At 36.2% G+C, this 23,259-nt stretch overlaps 1 protein-coding gene across 1 annotated transcript in view; it reads right to left on the bottom strand.

Annotated features, from left to right (window-relative positions):
- The window catches only part of EYS (eyes shut homolog), a 579,093-nt gene that overhangs the window by 417,177 nt on the left and 138,657 nt on the right, over nt 1-23,259 (bottom strand). The window contains exons 15-17 of the mRNA XM_061347833.1: nt 17,196-17,367; nt 16,600-16,678; nt 6,873-7,072 (exon numbers count right to left, since the gene is read on the bottom strand). Coding sequence (XP_061203817.1) covers nt 6,873-7,072; nt 16,600-16,678; nt 17,196-17,367 — 451 coding nt within the window. The remainder of the gene's footprint in view (nt 1-6,872; nt 7,073-16,599; nt 16,679-17,195; nt 17,368-23,259) is intronic.

Genomic DNA, 23,259 nt, shown 5'->3' with positions numbered 1-23,259 from the left:
AGTAAATGCCCTTTAAAACCAAACAACGAACCAACCAAAACCTTTGGAAACTGTTGTTTCATGCAATGACTTGAAAGATACTGTCATTCAAATTCCTTATGTTCTTTATGTCCAAAATTTACAGACAAGTGAATGCAGTTTAGAAAAAGGCTTTCTTAGACAGAAAAGCTGAAACATTAAAACTTCTAACTTTGTTTTAAAATTAAAAGTAATTTTTTTCCCCTTGATAAAAAAGGCAAAGTCATTGTTAGCAATATGTGTGCCATTTGTGTACATGCGCTCAGAATATATATTTTAGAAGGAAAAAGAAAAAAAGAATGCCACAAATACCACTAAGTTTTGAAGACAGTAACAGCAAAAATATCAAAGGTGATATGTATCTGGATCATTTGGGAAGCGTGCTTTAGTATTCCACATGTGACACTGAATAAATAAGCAGCACATTGCATCTTAAACCACTGCGAAACTTTAAATCTTGTTCCAGGTGCTGGATTTTATTTGGGCATGGGTGTTTGGGGTAAAGCTGAATTAAATATTCTTTGTGTGTGACTAGAAAAACCTGAAATGTTCTGTTACAGTCACATTCCCAACTGTTCAGTCACTGCATCTTCTTTAATGGGGATGTGACACAGTTCCCGGTAGCTGTTATTGTTTAGCTTCTGCTTCATGAAGTCAGAAAACAACGTAGCTAGAAAAAACCAAAACCAAACCCATGACCAATATACATATAGGGTAGACACATCCTGTGTCTTTTCAAGGAGTGAGTTTTTAAAAGGTTTGTTAAAAAAAAATAAAAAAAAAATATATAACAATTGGCAGTAGCCATTCAGATATAAGCTTTAAAATGGTTTTATTCTGAGACTGGGCAGCTGGGTGATTTGTACCAGATTTCTGTTTTGCTTTTGTGTGCGATTATTTTCCTACTAGGTTTTAGTACCTCATTTCCAGACACTGCTGTCTGCATTTTTGTAGACAATGTTAATTCTCTAGCAGATTTCACTTTACTGTTGAATTTTAGAAATTTAAAATGGTAAGAAGAATGGTAATTCTAACTAGATGCAGTACTACCATTGTAAATGTCAGTGGTAAAATGAGACAAGACAGAACGTGCATCTAATTATAAAATATGGTAGCCATGTTTGGGATATGTTTCTTAATGCTTTGCCTCTTTTCATGCTCCACCTGTCATGGTTTAAACCCCTTTAACTAGTTTGGGTCAGGTGCCCTGTCTCTGCTTCCTCTTGGCTTCTTGTGCCCCTCCTCACCGGCAGAGCATGAGAGACTGAAAAGTCATTGATAGGAGTAAATATTACTTAGCAACAACTAAAAACATTGGTGTGTTATCAGTGTTATTCTCAGACTAAAGTTGAAAAACACAACACTGCACCAGCTATTAAGGATTAAAATGACTGCTACTGCTGGACCCACGACACCACCATTACAACCTCCTACTGTTTGTGTTTTTTTCTTTTATAGCCTCTTACCATTTGTGTTTTTTTTCCTATTTGTATTTTGCTATTCAATTGGCAAAATGCCTCTGTAGGTATTTGAAATCACTTGATAAAATGTTTGAACATCAATATAACTATCCACTTCAGTGACAGAATGATATTTTTTCCCTGCATTTGCCCAGAAGCGCTACAAGACACAGCTATAGCAGTTATTCCATCAGGCACAGTGTGCACATGAAACATCCTTAGATACATTATCTGTTTGTTTTAAATACTCATTCCAAATCCTGTGATCTTGACCTCCATATACATTTGCTATTATGCAAGAAACCTCTCTAAAATGGATGTGTCTTTGTAGCTGTGATATGTTCCTTTACCTTTCGGCAATACCATACAAAGAGAGCAACATATCAATTTGACCCAATCTGAATGAAAAAACGGAGCAATAAGGCATGTATTAATAAAAACTTATTTTAAAGTATACAAATTATAAACACCAAAGCTTCTTCTCAACAAGATATATGTAAAAAATTTCAGAACTATAATTCACTTGGAGAACTACCTTTTTAAACTACATATTAACATTTTTATGGTTACGGTTTTGATTTTAGTTGAAAGTGTAGAGATACGTTAAAGAGTAACAGCATATGCAGTTTATTAAATTAATTATTTATTTTATATTAGCATGGAGCAAATAGATTCCCTTATAAGCTTGTCACACGTGTAAATGAAGAATTTTACTGTAATTTCAGAAAGTAAGAAAAATACAGGACATGATCTGCATTTTTACTATACTATTTCTTTTGATGGTATTACAGTTAGTACTTTTCACATGGAGACAAGAGAATTTGTTGTTATAAAATTGAATAAATGGTTAGAAATTATCATTAACATAATTACCTATTTTTATTGCTCTGACAGTGAAGTGGTATTTTGCTTAAATAAAGAAGTGCAGTGTAATGGAAACACACACACATATCTATATGCATATTTATAGTTAAAATAATTATACATGGAGTGGACCAGGAACATGTTAGTATGCCAACTTTATCTAACCATTCTCCATGGAAACTGTATCAACCAACTTAAGAATAAAATTGTAATACCTGCGTGAAACACCCTCTCCTGCCAGCATCAATGAAATGCTTGTTGCTGTTATGGGAGGATTAGAGAAGGAGAAAGAAAACATTATGCCACTGTATAAATCACAAAGAGGCCCATAGCTTGGATACTTTCTGTACTTCTTATCCCCTCGTGTCAGTAAAGCAAAAAAATACAAATTAAAAAACAAAATACAAATCAAAAAGCCTGGAAAAAGGGCAACAAGGATGACCAAAAGTTTGAGATGGCTTCTGAAGGAGGAAGAACTGGGAAAGCTAAAAATCTTTAGCCTGGAAAGGAAGGAGCATGGGGAAATATGGAAGTGGACCACAGAATCAAGGAAAGGATGGTTAGGAGCCAGCTTTTCATTCTTCTTATTCACACCAGAATAAGGGAACATGAGATAAAGGTACCAAGAGCAGTGCTCAAAGCTAAAGCCTTTTTCATGCAACAGGCTAGACCTGTGGATCTGCTTGCTGAATGGTACTGTCACAGAACAGCTGATGTTGGCAGGGACCTCTGGAGATTGCCTACTCAAAGCCCCCTCCTCAAAGAAGTTTATACAGGTTTAAGGGGAAACTGCATAAATACTTAGAGACTCACTAATTTCTACTGAACAAACCACAGGACACTCAGGAAATCCCCTTTTTGAGGGAACATGGAAGAGTACTGGAGCAAAAATATTATGCACGCACTTTTTATATTCTTTCCTGCAAGCCACTTATGGCCACTGTTGGGAATAACAATGCTGGGTTAGAGGGTTCTTGGCTTCAACCTGTACATCTATTCTCCTTTTTTCATGTTACCTAATACACAATGCAAACCCTAAAATATCAATGCTTCATTAAAGGTAAAGACTTATGCACTTGATTAGCAAATCAGCAAATCATACAGAACCCATCTCCTTATCTACATACAAGTGGAGGAGCATCTGTTTTCACACAGAGGAGATAGGGAAAGATTTCCACACACACATTCACAGAACATACAAAAGTGAGAACTTACTGTTTTATGACTTGCCTGTTTAAGAAATTTCGATGTTCCAGTGGAGTTACTCCTTCTATATGATAAAGTCACTTTCTTCTTACATTTATCTCAGTGCTCTGACAAACTTAGATACATAGCTCTGTGTAATGTGTACTCTACAACTTCAGTCAGACCTTGCAAGCTATCAACTGCTAAATGAAACGAAGCTTTTCAGTTAACAATCTTCCAACAGAAACCTGCCTTTTCTGTTACCTGGCACATAAGACCTGATTGTCAAAACAAATACCATTAAATCACTCTTTGGGTTGATGGTGGCACACAGCTGAATAAATGCGCCACACATTAAGCCTTTTGAAGTGCAGGGGATCCTTCTGATTATTGCCTGGATACGTTCTGCATAATGTGCTCTAGGTGGCCCTGCCTTGGCAGGGGGTTGGACTAAATGATCTGCACAGGTCCCTTCCAACATTAATGATTCCATGATTCTGAAAAGCAGCTGAAAGGTGCTGGAAAAAAAATCTTCAGTTCTGCATGTAATTCAGCAAATAATCAAATATAATCTGAAAAGTAGATTCAAAAAGCACTAGTCTCCCTTTATGAATTGAGGGATAGCATTAAAATTACTTGTGACCTTGCATATTTCTCAGGCCAACAAAGTTATCTTATGCCACTAAATAACTTTAAATTCTGGAAAAAGATTACTCATGAGTAGATCACAAAGGACAGAATGACATTAAAAAATCACCTCTGTCTTCCCTAACAAAAGCATTACAAAACCCAAATGTGCTATAAATATCCTGAAAAAGTACAGTGAAGCTATAATACTCAAGAAATACCTGAAACACACATTTGAAAAAGGCTCAATGCCAGCATGAGTGGGGAAGGAGGAATACTTTAACTATTGTTGGTTTTACTTTTTTTAAATCCCAAGCCAAGCATGCAAAATGGTCTGGGACCAGAAGGTGAAAAAGTGAGGATGAAACAACTGTGGATTAAATATAATGAAAAAAAATCTGAGTATTTGATGAAGAACAGTTTCTCTTCCTCAAAATACTTGCAGAATACTATGAAAAGGCTTCAGAATTCCTATTATGTACTCATTATATCAACCATATGTAAGTTGGGTTGAACTGTCTTCTGAAAGCCCCACTGAATCCAATGACAGCTTTATTATTAATTTGCTAATTTATACAGTGTTTGCTGTTGTGGCAACCAGTTCCTTTAATTAAGAAGACTAAAATACAAAAGAAAGAAGGTGGGCATTCTTTCAGATTGTAATCTGTTTCCTGAAGCCCTGATTCAGTGGCAGTTTGCCCAGGACAGAAGTGAATTACAACTCCCAACACCCCTCTCATTTCCAGTGAGTTGTTTTAATTTTAAACCAAGGGTTTGAAGACAGAAAGATATTTCAGCTAACACACAATTCAAGGGCTACCCCAAAAGGCATGTTTAATATTTATTTCAGGAAGAAGCCTGTAGGGTTGTTTATGTAATTGGTTCCCACATAATTCAAGAAAAGTTTAACTGTTCACTATACTACTGGGCAAAATACCACATACATCATAACTGAAGCTGGCAGCACTGCCTTCAGTTAAGTCAGCCTGACATTTATCCATTACTGGGCACTTTCCATTATTGGCTGTTTCCAGTTTTACCAACCACAAGCTACCTCAAGCCAGATACACAAAACAAGGAGTCCCTAAATGATACCAGATTTTTGCTTTTCCTCCTGCCCATTCCATAATGAGTGTGCAACAGGCAATAAGTCTCCTTACTCACTTGAGTATCTGTGGCATTTTGCTAGAGTAGAAGCTATTTCTCCCTTCCATATTCTCTAATTATTCTGCTTTTCCCATCCTGAATATCAGTTCCATTCCCCAGCCTGTACATAACTTTTGTTCAGACTGCTTAAAGCAGGTGGAACAAGTCAACTTAATGATTGTTTTGTTTCCAGTTTCCACTCGTACACTTTAGTTGGAATGGGAGCAGCTACCGAAGGGTAAGAAAGGAGTTATGTCTGTCTTCTGAAGCATATTAGTGTTAGAAGGAGCAATGAGCTGAAAAAAGTCATTTCCCTGGACCCCCTCAGAAGAAGAAATTTATGAGTATGACAATTCTTGTTGTATCATTAAAACTGTATCTCACATCAACTTACCTTAGTGTAGTCTTACAACACTCATTAAAACCTTAGTGATCTTGGCAACACTAAAAACCCTTATTTTACTTGTTTGCAGTTTTTCTCACTCTGAATCCATGATCAGCTCCTCCTGATGGCCAATGCTGGACTCAAAAGCAAGTGCAAAGTAGTAACGCTCACAACGTTTGGAATAAGTTCCCAAGCAGAAGAGAGGAGAAATATAAGTAATTTCACTTAGTTCAGAAAATTCATTTGTGAAAGAAGAAAGGGACACTGCAGCTTGAAAAAAGAAAGTCTTTGTGCAGATAGCAGACCACTGCAAAAGTATTTCAGTGCACTAAAAATACTTCACTGCACTGTGAAGCATTTTAGTATGTACTGAGTGGTGTAAACTAAACAATAACGTATTTGTGTTATCTAACAGAGACTATAAGATTAGATGTATTTAGTCAGAAGCCTTAAACAGACAGAGAATGACGATGGATTGTAGGAAATTTCTTTGTATATATGTTGTCACACACATACTATAAATCATAGAATCATAGAATAGTTAGGGTTGGAAAGGACCTTAAGATCATCTAGTTCCAACCCACTTACCATGGGCAAGGACACTTTTCACTAAACCATATCACCCAAGACTCCATCCAACCTGGCCTTGAACACCGCCAGGGATGAAGCATTCACCAGTTCCTTGGGCAACCCATTTCAGTGCCTCACAACCCACACAGTAAAGAACTTCTTCCTTATATTTAACCTAAACTTCCCCTGTTTGATCCCATTACCCCTTGTACTATCACTACAGTCCCTAATGAAGAGTCCCTCTCTAGCATCCTTGTAGGTCAAATATTACCTGTCATCTAAATTTGATCGTAAATAAATTCTCTCTTTGAGTGCAAAACACAGGAGTACATACATATCTGTAAACATAATGACATAGTGATTAAAAAAAAAAATAGGGTCAATTTGTGTCAGGAGTTTCCACACATAATTCAGAAAAGCACTAGAAGATGAGTTTCCAGACAAAAGGGCCTGATGTTAAACAGTGACTGGTTGAATGTAATAATATTTTTGATCACTAGATTGAGCATCAAATTCAACTGAGTTCACGTACTGCACAAAGTAATACCACTGCTCTGAAATCTTAGCAAATAAATGTGTATTAACTTAAGCAGTTATATGACAATATTCATACTAACCTGCAATGAAATGCTCTTCCAGGTCCATCAACACATACACCTCCATTGTAACAGAGAACTGAGTTCAATGCAGGCTCACTGCAAACATCAACATCAACTTCACAAAACCTGCCCGTGTACCCACTCAGGCAAGTACAAACAAACGCATTGACAGCATCTTGACAGGAACCTCCGTTAATGCAGGGAGCAGATTCACATTCCTGAGGAGAGACAAAATAATTGACTACACTGCTTTAAAACACATTACTTATTCATTCATTTCAACAGAAAGTGCAAGAGAATTAATCTGGAGATTAGAATAAGTGTTAGACTTTATTTTAGTTTATGATAAACAAAAGCTTCTAATTTGGGATAATTTTTATTTACACAAAGATCTATTGCAACTGATTAATTTTTGAACTATGCTTGTTCTTATTAATTAATCTTGGAGAGATGCAAATATATTGTTATATAAGCAGTATTACAGCTGTAAGTATGTGCTTTCCACTCATGTTTCCTTTATTAAAAGCTTAAAGAATGTTTTTGAATCATAGTTTATACAATTATTCCTTTTAAGTTTTTATAATAGGGCTTATTCCAGTGAAAAAAGGTCACATTAGTCAGGCAATTCTAGACAGAATACAAAATTATTTATATTAACCAATGCACACAAACCTTTTTATCAGTATTTCCTGATACTTTCTCATTATCAATTAATGCATAAAATTGCAAATAGAAACACGTAGAAGTGTTTATGTATTCACATAATAACAATTCCCTCTGATAAAGCTAACCTGAAAGCAATCAAATTCAAACCATGCAAAGTAGCAGCAAATCAATGTTTCCCCAGAATTACAGGTGAGTTTAGTTAGTGCAGTTGCCAGTGCAAAAAATGTGGTTTTGCTGTTGAGCACAGAAACCGAATTTTGGCCTATATCTCAGGGGAGTTTTGTTTTGCTACTACCACTCAGTCTACCTAAATCTAGTATTTTAAATGTATTCTCACACTCCTGTAACTTTAGGATGTTTAATTCTTTAAGAATATCCAAGGGCACTCAGCTTTCTTTCAGGTACTGTATTTGCTTTGACAAAATGCAAATTCAGTTACCCAGGGGGAATTGTGAGAAAACAACTTATTTTCCTATAAGCTCTCCAGCTGGGTGTATATAGGATGATTTATTAGTGAGCATTATCTAAACTAATTGAATTACATACCCCATGGGAAGATGGGGATAGTTCTACACACTGCCAAAATCCTCTGTCTAGGTTCTAGAAGTAGTCTTTTTGCTATATTAATTACATTTGCATTTGGCAAACATAAGTCTTCTTTGTTGTGCTCATAAAAAAATCTCAATTCACAGTTCCAACTTTCTGCCTTTTTTCCTGTTCCAGTAATTTCTCTTGTCTAGTGTCCTTAATTTATATTCATTTGTATCCATCTCTACTACTTCTGTTATTACAGCTTTGCACTTTAGCAGAATAAAGTATGAATCTATCAAGCAATGGATAATTAAAAAAGTAAAATTAAATAATACCAAAATTAAGTGAACTACCACACTAGCATTATTGCACTCTGCGCCAAACACAGATGATTCTAGGTGGTTCACTGAACCTATCATAGGGCACAGCTAAGTCCGGCAGCCAATATGACACCTCTGGGAAAGTATGTTTAAGAAAGAGTAAAAACCACTGTGCAGCAGAACATGAGAAAGCAAGGAAAAAGTGTGAAAACCAGCCAGCAGACACAAAGGTTACAGAAGAAGGAGAAAAAGGTGGTGGTTCAGATAATCTCCACAAGAGATTCTTCTGAAGCCCCTGCAGAAGACCATTGTGAAACAGGTTGGCCCCTTTAAGCCCATGGAGGACCACAGTGGAGCAGATATCCACACTGCCATGTGTGTGAATACTACACCAGAGTAGGTGAATGTGCGCCAAAAGAAGTTGCAACCCATGGAGTGCCCCTGCGGGAGCAGGCTCCTGGCAGGATGTACAGCCTATGGAGAGGAGCCTGTGCAGAAGCATATTTTTTGTCAGGCTGGGAGGAAGTGTTCTAGGTTTTCATCAGCAGTAAACTAATCACAGAATCACAGAATCCCAAGGGTTGGAAGGGACCTCAAGAGATCATCTGGTCCAACCCCCCTGCAAGAGCAGGGTAACCTAGAGTACATCACACAGGAACTTGTCCAGGCAGGCCTTGAATATCTCCAATGTGGGAGACTCCACAACCCCCCTGGGCAACCTGTTCCAGTGCTCTGTCACTCTCACAGTAAAGAAGTTCTTCCTGATGTTAACGTGGAACCTTCTATGCTCCAGTTTACACCCATTGCCCCTTGTCCTATCACTGGATATCACTGAAAAAAGCCTAGCTCCATCACCCTGACACCCACCTGTTACATATTTGTAAACACTGATGAGGTCACCCCTCAGTCTCCTCTTCTCCAAGCTGAAGAGACCCAGCTCCTTCAACCTCTCCTCATAAGGGAGGTGTTCTACTCCCTTAATCATCTCTGTGGCTCTGAGCTGTATTCTTTCAAGCAATTCCCTGTCCTTCTTGAACTGAGGGGCCCAGAACTGGATGCAATATTCCAGATGCGACCTAAACAAGGCAGAATAGAGGGGGAGGAGAACCTCTCTTGACCTACTAACCACACCCTTTCTAATGCACTCCAGGATGCCATTTGCCTTCTTGTCCACAAGGGCACATTGCTGGCTCATGGTCCTCCTCCTATCCACCAGGACCCCCAGGTCCCTTTCCCCTTCGCTACTTTCCAGCAGGTCAGTCCCCAACCTGTACTGGTACTTGGGGTTGTTCTTCCCCAGATGCAAGACTCTACGCTTGCCCTTGTTGAATTTCATCAAATTTCTCCCCGCCCAACTCTCCAGCCTGTAACCTTCCCAAATTGAGTCTGTGACAGTAATTAGTGACCATGACCAATTTCCCTATTCTTATCTTGATCCATAAGCTGATGTGGGAGTGCAAGAGCAGCTGGGTGTGTGTCTAGCAGCCAGCCAAAGTAAACTCACCACACCTAAGTTTATTCATAGGCTGGAAAACTTTCTTTCTGTCATATCAGAGCAAGTAATCTGTCCAAACTGAGCTGTATTAACTTTAGGTGGGGTGTTCATCACCAAATCTGTAAACGATGCCCAGTACACACACTTTACAGCATAACAATACTCTCCTTCCAAGCTCATTTTTAGAACATGGACAGTTTCAATAACCTATCTTATAAAGAAAACAAATGTTATCACAAAATGAAAATAACATAATTATCATTATTTGTATAGAGTTGTTTTGGTGTGTTTTTGTTTTTTGTTTGGTTTTTTTTTTTTTTCACTTCACCAGTCTGACACACGTTAACCTCATTCCAGTATCTTGGAGTATTCTTGTATCGGATATCCTAGAGTAAAGCAGGAGGGCTCCCTTCCATTAGGCTTTTTTTTTCTGTGTCTGTTTTTTTCTATGAAGCATACACTTTTCCCACTTTGATCTATCAAGGAATCCTTTGAGTTTATGTGTTGCTAACAGGCAATGACCTTGCAAAAAACTTGGTAGTTATAATGGACAAGCTATCAACATGAACTCCCATTGCAATGCTATGGAAAAAATTGCTAATGCTATCCTTAAGTCTCCAGAGAAAGGAACTGTGACTTGCACTTAGCCAGAAGATTGTTCCTCTTTTCATGGCTAGGGGAAACTGAAATATTGTGCCAAGTTCTAGAATCTGTTTATTATGAAGGATGTAAAAAACCTGAGAATATAAAATGATTTAGATACTAGATGAAATGCTTTACAGTAAGCTAAGTGTAAGGAAAATAATACTTAATGGAATTTTTAGGATAGATTTTTTTTTTCTAAAGCCATTATTACATATATATATCTCATTTTCACATGATACTGCTGAAAACACAAATAATATATATCGGTTAAAATGATTAGACAAATTCATGGAATATAAGCCTGCTTCTAGCCATTGAAAGAAATAATCAGCATGAGCTCTTGGCTGCAAGAAGTTCAGAACGCAGCTCTATGAGTGTTCTTAGCTTTAGTTTACCACCTAGAAAACTGAGAGAGAGAGAGAGAGCGAGAGACAATGGCAGTGCACAGTTATTTTCACAAGAAGTATTACAAGTTATGGAGCATTTTAAGTCCCAGAGAAAATCAGTACAAAGCTGACTAACTGGATTCCTGAATCCAGATATATCCACTAGAGATAAGGTCCAACATTACTTTTAAGAGTCATCCACTGTAAAACTGGCAAAAGTAGTGGATCTGCCTCCTCAAGTTTTTAAATAAAGGCTGGAAGTATCTCAAAAACATATTATTTAGGCAAATATAAATTAAATAAAATTATTAGTTTCTACAGGAAAGAATGAAAGGAATATACAGACTTCTGAAGGAAGACAGAATGGTGATTTTCTGTATTTTTACTAAATTATTGTTATGGAACATGAACATCTTCATTCATTTTTTTTAGCATAGCATGACAATTCAAAATTCAAGGCAAAAATTGAAAGAATACTAAGATGTCTGGTTTTGCAACTCTTTTAAAAGTAAGTTTTGCTGAGAATCCTTAGTTCAAACAATACAAAACAAGATCCACTACATTTACCAGAACACACTAGTTTATTATTTCTTGTTCTCTGAATGTCATGGTGTAGTAAAGCTTGTCTGTACTAGAAAGGGCATGACTGTTCCTTAAGAGATCCCTCTTGTCATGGCACACTCCACTGATTCTGCTGGCAGGGAACTGCACTGAAATCTGGACTGTAGCAATTGACCTAGAAAGGCACAGCACTTTGTTCAAGGCATACTGCTCCCTTATCCATATTTGTGGGTCCATACTTAATCTGCCTTTGGAAGTGAGATCATTTTTCCACAAGTCATGTTATTTCATTTCCAAAGCCACAATCCATAGCTTGCAATAATTACGAGGTAATACATTTTAGCAAATTAATAAAAACAGTGAAAATCCATATTTTTTAAAAAAATGTGTTAGTTCAAATCTCTTAAAACAAAATCTAGAAATCTTTTTAAAGTTAGGATTTTTTTCCTTTTTTTTTACAGAAAGGACTGTTTTTCAGTAGTTGTCTTTGGAAACTGATTAGAAATGAAAAAATATTTCTGCTGTCACTTTGAAATCTATTTCTATAAAAGAGATTCAAGGCAAAACAAAATTCTGATGATAGTTGCTTTTTTATTTAAGTGAAGTTTTGCCTTATATCAAAAAGGTAATTATGAAGTGGATTAATTCTGAGCATAGCCAACCCATGCAAATCCACTAAGAGTGGAAAAAGTCTACAGGAAATACACATAAGCTATTTACAAATGTATCTTTCAACATACTTGTAGGTAGTGCAAGTAGTACAGTTTAATTTCCTGTGAATACTTATGACATAAAGCTCCAAGTACTATTTACTGTCTGATATCTTTGTAGACAATTATGAAATGACTAACTGTATGGGAGGACTTGAAGAAGAAAAAGGTAGTAGCCTTAAACACTGATTCAGGGAGTAAAAGCAAGCATCCTGATATTTGGGAGAAAATTGGGTTTGAGTGGAAGTCACTGACTTGTAGAAGGTTGAACCAAACAGAGCTTTAAAACCCAGTTTGATGAAGTTGAAAAGAAAGAGATAAGAAACCAATTCAAAAATAGATACTGCACCACAAAAGAAAGATGTCTTTTAGAGTCATGTTTCCAGTCATTTATGATGGGAACGAAGGCAAAATTATGAATGCTACAGATGCTTATTTCTATTTTAAATTTAACAAAACTACGAAGTGTATTTTTATAACCAGTAAAATTATTACTCTATTTTTTCTGTATTTTTTTTAATATTATCACATACCCATATTATTTACTTATTAACTTCCTAAGGAATTTTCATTTTGTGGATTAAATACACATACAACATTCTGTGGAATGAAGTAGGAAAACTGATTTTCATATTTTAGAGTGTTGGTTTTATCCATCAGCACTCAATTCAAAGTAAGTTGAAAAAGACAAAAATATTTTGCTTCAAAATTTTTGATTATAGACACAAAGAGAAGATAAAAATAGTAAAAATAAATAATATTTTTAATTAACAATGAAGAGCAGGAACCTACTGGATCAGACCAGTGCTCCATCTAGCCCAGATTTCTGTCTATAATAGTGAAAAGGCCACTTTAGAAAAATCATGTGAAATTTGCCACTATCTATAGTCTATGTCCCATGCATCCTCCCAGTAAGCAGAACTGTCTAATCAGACATGGTAAACAGTACTTCCCTGACTGGTTCATTTATCGTTAATTTATGGACCTATAATCCGTAACTTACTTAATTTTTCTGAATCTACTAAGAAATCACCTGCCTCCCTGGTCTTCTGTGGATGCAAGTTCTTGATGTTCTCTGCTTCCCATGAAAGCATTTTAAAATGTTTCTCCAATTCTTTTCATCATGTCCCCCCAATTCTTTTACTACAGAATTTGGTGAAGAAATTTTCCATTTAAGTTTATCTACCAGTGTCATAGTTTTCTAAACCTTAATTGCCTTCCCCTCAGCTTTCTCCAAACAGAATAGTTTCAGAGAGATGTCAATGATTGCTCCAAGTCTTCCTTCCTGAGTTCTGACTGACAGTTCTGAATTCAACTGTACATGGCAATACTTCCCTAGATTTTTGTCTTACACTGATGATTATCCACCACCTTTTCACTCTTTCCATATTGTGATGTCTTTCTACATTTCTCAAATGTGAAGAATTCACTGGGCTTCTCTAGCTATGACCCTACTCTGCCCGAGTGCCCATTTTACACTTTAGCCATCAAGCAATCCCACCAGTTCCCTTCCTGAATTCCTGATTTTGATAGATGCAAAGAGCTTTCTATAAGTTAGAGTATCCTGTAAGAGGCAATTTTTATGTTTCGACTTTTTGATCTTCCTGCCAACATTTGAACTTGTATGTTTTACAGCCTTTCTGTTCTTCCTATGTGGGCAAGCTTTCATTTGTTAAAATGCCAGTTTTCCCTGTTAAATCCTTATGTTTCTTCCTTAAGTCATCCAGGAGCTTTGAACCACTTTGTGTTCTTGAACTGTGGCACACATTTTACATGGACTTTTAACAAATTATTTGTTTGATAGCCCTGAGTCTGCCTGTAAGTTTCTCATGGTTTTGGCTTGCTCCTTTTAAGTTATTTGACAATACATCTCATTTTCACATGGTCTTCATTCTTGAAATTGAATATCTGTCCACTGGATTTATTTGGCATGCTCTTTCATGTTACTGTCATAAACCCAGCTGTATTATAGTCCCTAATAGACATAATCTCTGTCATTAACAGCTCTTGGGCCAGATGCTGGTCTTCTCAGAGGCATACTGAACATTAGTCATATTCAGATTTTCAGTTTTGTCATTCTTATACAGTACTCTTCTATATGTGTCAGAACTTCTCAAGCATCTAGTTTGAATATTCCCTGACAACCATTTTAATTTTCATTCAATAGCCTGGTTCCATAATGATAAATGTGCAACCCATTCCTGTACTGGTTCCTTAAATTTCAAAAGGTTTTCTATTTTCAAATGCATTTGAATTGCTTTTGTCTCTACCAAGATATTAAACATGTACTGAGGCTCAATCTCTGTCTCCCACTCAGGTCTTATATGGACACAGAAATTTTTCAAAGAAAGCTAGATGCATGTCCTAGACCTGCCCAGCCTGAATTTGTAACCTCAAGAATATCCTTCCTACACTTCCCTCCATTAGTGGTTATCAACACAGGTCACATTTATCAGCTTCTTTTCAGCACACCCAAGTAATGTCTCTAGAAAAAATTTGAGATCCAACATCTTTCCAGATGCAAAGCACCTGTATACAAGGCTTCTCTAATGTCATAAAGCCAGTTACCTGTGTACCAAATAATCAAATACTTCTGTTTTTTAAAATACTCTCTGTTGTTAGAGCATCCTTGTAAGACCATACTGTGAGCATCTATTTACAGGCTTTTCTTATGTAAGAGATCAGAAATATGTAGGCCTCACGCATTTATCTATTTCTCCAATTTCTATTCTCTATTCTTCTATTAATTCTCCATTTAATAGAATCTATTAAATTCAGCCACTTACTTAAAATAAACTTACTACTTCACGGTTGTTCCATGGGTGAGTAATCACAGATGTGCTTTGTAGAATAAAAGGGGGTATCTCTCTCTTCTTCTAGTCTTAGATTTACCTATCTGAATCTAGCATGAGCCTACCATGATTATTCAGATGTGCACACACGTACACAGTCAGACAGCCCTGTTAATCAGTGTAAGACTTGCATAGGCATGGTATCTGTCTGAGCAGGATGAATGCAGTGTTAGAGACTTTAAAAGTATGACACCTGCATTACAGTCTAATCTGGGAATTGCACTGCATGCAAATAGAATGAGTATAAAAAAAAATAGCCATCACTCTGACAGACTTATCTGTCAAATATATATATACACTGTTTCTTTCAACGAGTTTTTAATCTATGCATTTTCAAACACCTCAGCATGAAATATGGTTATCTTTTGAATATGATTTTATGCAGTTGTCTACAGATCATTTAATCTCTCATTCTGTTAAAATGGAGTAAAGTGTAAATCATGGATGTTGCTAGACAAAATATTACTCAAAAGTATTTTGTATTAGCATTGGCGACAGCTGATAATCATACAGATTTGCAGTATCATATCATGATGGGCACTCTTTTGAGCTGAATTACTTATTTTCTGATTTTTCTTTCTGAAAAGGTAGTTGGAAGATAATATTACAGCTAGGTTTACTTCTTGTGCAATCTTGTAATGCATTTTCAAAAGAAAAGTTATAGATCTGAAGTATTTTTAATGCTTTTAGCTATATATAAAAATAATGAAAGGCTCTTACATGCATACATAAGTTAAAAAGAACTTTAGATAACATTTTGGAATGTGCTTTTGACAATTCAGAAGCACAATAATAGCCAGATATCACAAAGGGAGGCAGATCTCAAGCCAGATTTTCTCATGAAAGCAAATACATTTGAGAGGAACATATCCCAAGATCTTATTAAACTTTTTGGCACAAAATCTGAAAAAGTCCAAACAAATTCAATACTTCCCCCAAAGTGTGGCCAACATTGTAAGGGCTGTTCCTTGCTATACCAGATGTCATCTTCTACAATATGGTTTGCTGACCACGGGAATCTTTATGGCACAAACTCACATATACAGATGCCTTCTTATACACTGTTGTTCCTCATGATAAAGCAAAAATATTCCTAGATTTAAGAGGAGGAAGCGGGCAGAGTATTTTGTATGCTACCATTCTGTATCATAGAATTCTACAGTTACTTGGATTTTGAGAATTTAAACACTAGTCATGCCTACTTTCACTGCAGCACATTGCACCTTGAGTTTTACCATTCAAACATACAATTAAGCTACAGCAAATGGGGCTTGCAATGTAAATTAGGTAGTTATGTCATTCATGAGGGATAAATGATTTTCAGGTAACATTGGCTTATCTTTCTGTGGCTTTCACATTTATCACTCACACTCCACTTTTAAACATTTTCTTAACTGTCTTTTCTAAAGCATTTCATGTAAGTAATAAATAATGAACTTTTCAGAATGATTTGAAACAACTGGATTTGGCATGCATTTTCAATAAACGGACAGGTTCAGAAGTTACTTAAATGAAAAAATGAGCTTCAAGCAGCATATTACCCTTTCCCCTATGATTAAAATAAAATTTGAAGACATACATTAATATTTATCTCACATCTGGAGCTGGTCCATCCTGGTTCACAAGAGCATTGATATCCATCAATAAGATCTATACATCTGAAATACAAAATAGTGTTATTCAGATGAAGCGATGTAATTCTAGATTCAGCATTAGTAGTATCATTCCATACATTTTCAAACAATGGTCTGATGTAACCTACTGAAATCCATAGCACTTAGTTTTAACAATGGGGCTTAAATGAGTATGTTATGGATGCTGAGGAGTTTTATAAGGATTCTGATTGCCATATTCCAAGATGCCTTCCTATTTCAATCTGTTGGCAGGTAACAGCTGAAGATTTGTTTTTACGTATATTAAACTCTAACTAATGCACACATACTGAAAACTGGTTTATGATAATGAGTAAAAATGAAAGAGAAACAGATAATAAAACAGTGTATTACATTAGTTTAAGCAAGCAACATCTGTCATCTTTAAGTTGCTAGTACTCTTATTTTATGGAAGAACATAATTAAGAGTATATTTATCAACCTTCCCATATCATTAAATCTTAAATATCTCTAGTTAGGTAGATTATCTTGAAGATGGTAATAGTTAAATAAAGATAGCCACCTTCCATGAAGACAAGGATCTGGCAAGCATTCATTAACATTGATCTCGCAGTTTGTTCCAATGAAACCTCTTCTACAGTGACACTTATAAAAACTGATATCATCAATGCAAATTCCATTGTTGAGGCAAGGAGTAGACATACATTCATCTATATTTACTTCACATCTATCACCTGTGTGAAAAACAGAAGATATGAATAAGCTTTAAATTTTAAATTCAAACCAGTTTATTTATTGTTTACATAGTTCCCTATATTCATCAGTAAAGAATATTCCACTAGGGTAACCTATAGCTGCAAATGCCAAAAAGAATGGTTATCCTGCAATACATTACAATGATAACATCCGTAATTTGGCAAGGCAAGAAGGCTTTGAGGGTCACCTTACAAGAAAAATAGTTAAATGGAGAATCTAAAATTTCAAGAGCATCCTGGTTTCAGGTGTAAGAGTTATTTTTCTTCCTAGCAGCTGGTGCTTCTTTATACAGTTATTAGAAAGATGAAAAGCACAGGTTTCCAATAAGAGAAATAGAGAATTAAAATTATATGTGTCTTGGTGGTGTTCTAATGGTTAAAACTTATTTTATCAACATAAAATGAAAATGTAATACACAAAGCTCTTTGAAATCTTTTTTAAGACATTCATTATGAGAGATATGGTGATGTACTTTCCTTCTTGTAATTTTCCTACAAATAAGCACCACTCATCTTTCATCTAAACATCTCAAAGTACTTTAGAAAATACTAATTGACGACCAACACGTTCGTAGGTCTCTCTGTAGGCAGTTGAGCCCCACACAGCTGCTTTTTTCCACCCCATCATGGGATGGGTGAGAGGAAAAAAGGCTAAAAGTGAGAAAACTGGTAGGTTGAGATAAAGAGAGTTTAATAGATAAAGCAAAGGCCAACACACAAGCAAAACAAGGAATTAATTCACTGCTTCCCACCAGCAGGCAGGTGTACAGCCATCCCCAGGAATGCAGGGCTCCATGTGTCCTGGGTTTAGCAGTAGCAGTCATTTTTTCTTTTTCTTGGTAGCTGGTGCAGTGCTGTGTTTTTACTTTCAGGCTGGGAACAAAGCTGATAAAAATGATGTTTTGGTTTGGCCCAGGACTTTGTGAGCCTCATGCTGTGCCAGGGAGGAGGGGAAGCCGGGAGGAAGCAGAGACAGGACACCTGACCCAAACTGACCAAAGAGGTATTCCATACCACAGCACGTCATGCCCAGGATGTAACTGGGAGTTACCCGGAAGGGCTAGGGGGACTGCAGGGTTGGAGGAGGTATCAGTCGGTGCTTCATTGGGCTGGGGGGGGGCGAGTTGTCGGTCGGCTGGTGATGAGGTGTTGTATTCTCTTCCCTTGTTATTTCCTTTATCATTACTATTATTGGTGGTAGCAGTAATGATTTGTGTTATACCTTAGTTACTAAACTGTTCTTATCTCAACCCGTGGGAGTTGCATTCTTTTTGATTCTCCTCTCCGTCCCTTCGAGAATAGGGTAGGGCAAGAAGGGGGGAGAGTGAGTGGACAAGCTGTCTGGTTGGGGTTAAACCACAACACTATGACACGTAAAGTACCCTCCCTTCCTTTTTTTTCCCCACAGCTTTCATTGATGCACATGCTGCCACATGGAACGGGAAGTCCCTTTGGATAGTTGGGGTCAAAAATCCTCTCTATGTCCCTCCCAGCTACCAGTGCATCTTCAGCCTACTTTTTGTGGGGCAGTGTGAGAAGCAGAAAAGGACTTGACAATGTAGAAGCACTGCTCAGCAGTATCTACAACAATGATGTGTTATCAACTGCTTTCAGCACAAACCCAAAATATAGTCTTACAAAAACTACTATAGAGAAATGTAGCTACAGGTAAGTCCCAGCAAAAAAAGAGTAGATTACATATAATGCAAGAGCATTCTGATTTTTTTCACGTGTGTAGGCCAGGGGAGGTGTGGAGGAGATAAAAAGAATGCTGAAGATGACAGGTCCTCCTCTGGAGCAGACAAAGTGTCCAGAAGCCAGAGGTTACACCAGTTCCTCTAGCTCTTTGTTTCACAACAAAAATGAAGCACTTAAGTACTGCAGTCTCAATTCAAAACCATGTATTTTATACACAAATGTTTATAGTTAATGAAAAGTTCCTATAGCCTTTTATCATCGCTATCCATCTGACTACTGGCAGCTTTTTAAAGGAAATCATAGCAGGAATTACAGAGATACCATAATCTTTGTCTAGTCCATGTGTGAATATATAGCCAAAGATAAAAATCAGACATTTGCAATAAATCTATTAACATGCTACACATAGAACTGCTTTAAGATCATGGGAAATGTTTTTTACCTAGTAAAGATTAACAGTGTAAAATAAAACATCTAAGATTCTGTGCTGATGTATGTGGCCTTAGCCCCAACAGCCCTAGAGGTCAAGCTCTAGTGGAACGTGCATGACAGGAGATTGGACTTGGCAAGTGTTCCCTGGAAAATGAGCCCAGGGGGGCTGCCATGTGATTCTGTATTTGATCAGACCTTGGCACAGTCTTACTTGCACTATGCTAAACTATCCATTGGTACAAATTAGAAGGCAGTTCTGAAACCTGTTTATCCTTGTTAAACCACAACAATCCCCCATACCATGCAAGCATTCAGCAAACAGCTCTGATCAATTGAGCTCCTTGGAAGTTCTCTTTTAGCGTCACACTCTGCATCACTAGTGTCATATTTGATATCACTAGATGTAAGCACTTAAAACTTACAGAAACAGATGTTTTGTTAATATATTGCCAAAAACTACATTCAAGATGACAAAAGACAAGTTCATCTGCCCATTATAGAAGATCAAACTATCAAAAATGGAATTCTTGTAAGCCAGCATTAGGAAAGAAAATTCTTGATTGCTCTTATCAAGGAATGCTTCAAAAGCATTGGCAGGCCAAAAGTACTACACAAAAACATACTTCAAGCTCACTTTACTTGCAATTCTGGAAGTGATTATTTTTCTTGTATTTGAATGGTGAGGGCATCTCTATTCCACATGATTATAAAAAACAAGGTCATGCCATGATTATAGATATTTTATCTTCCTGGTCCATTTAACAAAACCCAAGAGTGTTAAAATGTGGTAGTCCTGAGATTTTGGTTTTTTTTTCAGTAAATTAATGATTCCAAGCTTTGCTTTCATTACCAGCTACATTTTCAATCAATCATGCTTTCATTCCTATCTTTCCAATGCTACTGACTAGAAAGGGTATTAGTTTTCCATTAAAATAATCTGCTCTCCTAAGAAGTTCTGCTAATTTTAAATTATTAAATTAGTAAGAGGACATATTAATTAAATGGGTAGCATTAATGTACACAGACTGCTGCTGGCTTTACTATATACTCTTACTAAACCCATGGGAGTTACTTTTTAAAAGTCACTTTCCTAGTAAATCACACAGATTACTTAGGAAATGCAAATCTGTATTTTAAGAGTTAAAGGTTCTCAGTTCAAATTTAATAATTTGTTTTTGATAGTGATATATATATATGAAAGCATAATAATTAAAAACATTTTAGTGTTTTCCAAATTTTTAAGGCAGATATTTCTCATCTTACTTTACGTCATTTTTCTTTCTAGTAGTTGGTGCAGTGCCGTGTTTCAGTTTAGTCTGAGAACAATGCTGATAATACACTAGTATTTTAGTTGTTGCTTAGTGCTTACTCTAAATCAATCTTTTCAGTATCTCATACTCTGCCAGTGAGGAGGGGCACAAGAAGCTGCAATGGAGCAGACACAGGACACCTGACCCAAACTAGCGAAAGGGGTAATCAACACCACAGCACATCATGCCCAGTATATAACCTAGGGGAAGTTACCCAGAACGGACCAATCCTTGGTTGGGTTGGACTGCTTATCAGTCAGCAAGTCATGAGTAATTGCATTTTGCATCACTTGTATTTTCTGAGCTTTCATCTCATTTTTTGTTATTTCCTGGTTTTATCAGTATTTTTATTGTTGGTATACTTTCAATTATGTCTATACTGTACTTTATTTTATGTTATTAAACAGTTCTTATCTCAGCCTGTAGGTTTACATTCTTTTGATACTCCTCTCCATCCTGCCTGGAGAAAAGGGAGTAGGGGTGAACAAACAGCTGTGTGGTACTGAGTTACCAGCTGGGTTTAAATCATGGCAGCTGACAGAACTAAAAGACCATTTTGACTATTTACATTGCTAAAGTTTTCCTATTAAGGGCAGATTACGGATATATCATTACAAGGCATTTCTATTCTTTCCCTCAGATTCAAAGTTTCTTGGTGGAATCAATTACATGTCATGATATCTGTTTTTTTAAAGAAAGTAAGAACAAACTTGCAGTTCTCTTATCTCCCAAATGTCTTTCCCTGCCTGAACATTACTTCATGAATTTTGGTTCCTGTATTTCAGATACACCTGGAGAATAAAGACCCGTTCTGACATTAAACATTGTCCTAAGCAAAGACTGCCTTGGAAGTTGATGTACAGGATTTTACAGTACTTGGACAGAAATAAAGGAAGACTACAGTGATACGTTCTTGCTGAACAATAAGGTGTGGGAGAACTGAGCCTGAGAAGAAAAAACTTATTTAAGGAAACATTATTTCAGGACTCACACTAGTATTCCAAAACCTCATATATACAGCACAAAAAAAGAAACTATAGATTTAGAAACTGTGGAGTAAGCTGCATCACATGGATCGTGTTGTTTGCAGCTAATACTAGGAATAAGGTTAATTTTCATTAATTTTAGTTCTCTATAAACTCCATAAGAAAGAACAATTTCTTTGCATTAACAATATGTATGACTAGCTCTAGTTTGGCACTTTGTTCAGAATTTTACTGAATTAGCCACTCTTCCCCCTGCCCCAAGCAAATGTTTGGGCACTTAAATGGAAATAACCTGTTAATTTGGTTTTCAAACAATTCTATGGCATTTTACTGTCATGTTCTCTTTTATTCTATTAAATATGTTAAGTCTTATCTAGTTTAATTCTTCAAGTTACAAAAAAGGAAAATCTTTATATAATGGACACACTGAGTATTTTTACACGATTTGTTAATTCTGAATGTTTTCTTAAAGAAATGCTTCAATGATTTTTAAAAGCTCTCCAATGGTAAGGTGGGTTTTCATTCATTGAATTGTTAAGGTAAAAATGTATTCAATGTAGCGCAAATAAGAATAGATCAGAAATGTAAAACAGAATCTATTCAATTACAGGATGTTAATCATCTAAAGGAACTATAACTTTTCCTTTCTCAGTAGATTAAATATTATGATTATTTTAACCCTTAAATCTGTCTTTCAGGATCAACATGCCAATATATGTCAACCTCTTCAGATGAAAGGCTGTAGCCATTTTAGGTATCTCAGTCAAACTGGGTTGATTACAGTCAAATCAGATTTCATTAGGTGATTTTGGAATCTGCTACTGCTATAATGCTGAACTAATTATTACTATCTTTGTAGCAATATATCATTTTTTAAACTTTAACGTAATTTGATTTCAGGTTTATTTCCTTCAGTGGATGCATTAGACATATGCAGAGACAGAAGACAGCAGCAGTGAAAGGTAGCAGTAGGAAAGAACAACATTGGATTATTTAAAAAGCAGACTATTTTAAATAATAAAAACATACTGAACAGAGCTATTCTATAAACATTTTCATTTAAATTACTTCCAAAAGAAAAAATGTACTTTGTAATTTCTCACATTATAGACACAAAAAAGCTAGCAATCATTTATGACTGCAACCTAGACAGCCTGTCATTCTCTTCCAATGTGACTGTTATTTATCTTGAAACATGCCTCCTTTTTCAGTTCTTGTGCAAGTATGAAAACTTCCAATAAAAATAATCTTGCTGCATTGTAATCATTATAATAAAGCATTCTGCAAAGCTGGTGTGAAAGACAGACTGTAATACCACAGAACTAGCACTTAAAACTTCACCTGTAAATTGTTTCATAGCTCTGACTGTGCCAGATGTGTTACTGGGATGAAGACATCTATTGGAGCTCTGCTTTACAGATTGTACTTACCGTGCTAGAAACAAT

This window comes from Neopsephotus bourkii, unplaced genomic scaffold, assembly GCF_033783945.1.
Source record: "Neopsephotus bourkii isolate Nb327-2 ecotype Australia unplaced genomic scaffold, CSIRO-AGI_Nbou_v1 NB_330, whole genome shotgun sequence".
In the NCBI taxonomy this organism is placed as follows: Eukaryota; Metazoa; Chordata; class Aves; order Psittaciformes; family Psittacidae; genus Neopsephotus; species Neopsephotus bourkii.
This window is presented reverse-complemented; position numbering and strand designations above follow the sequence as displayed.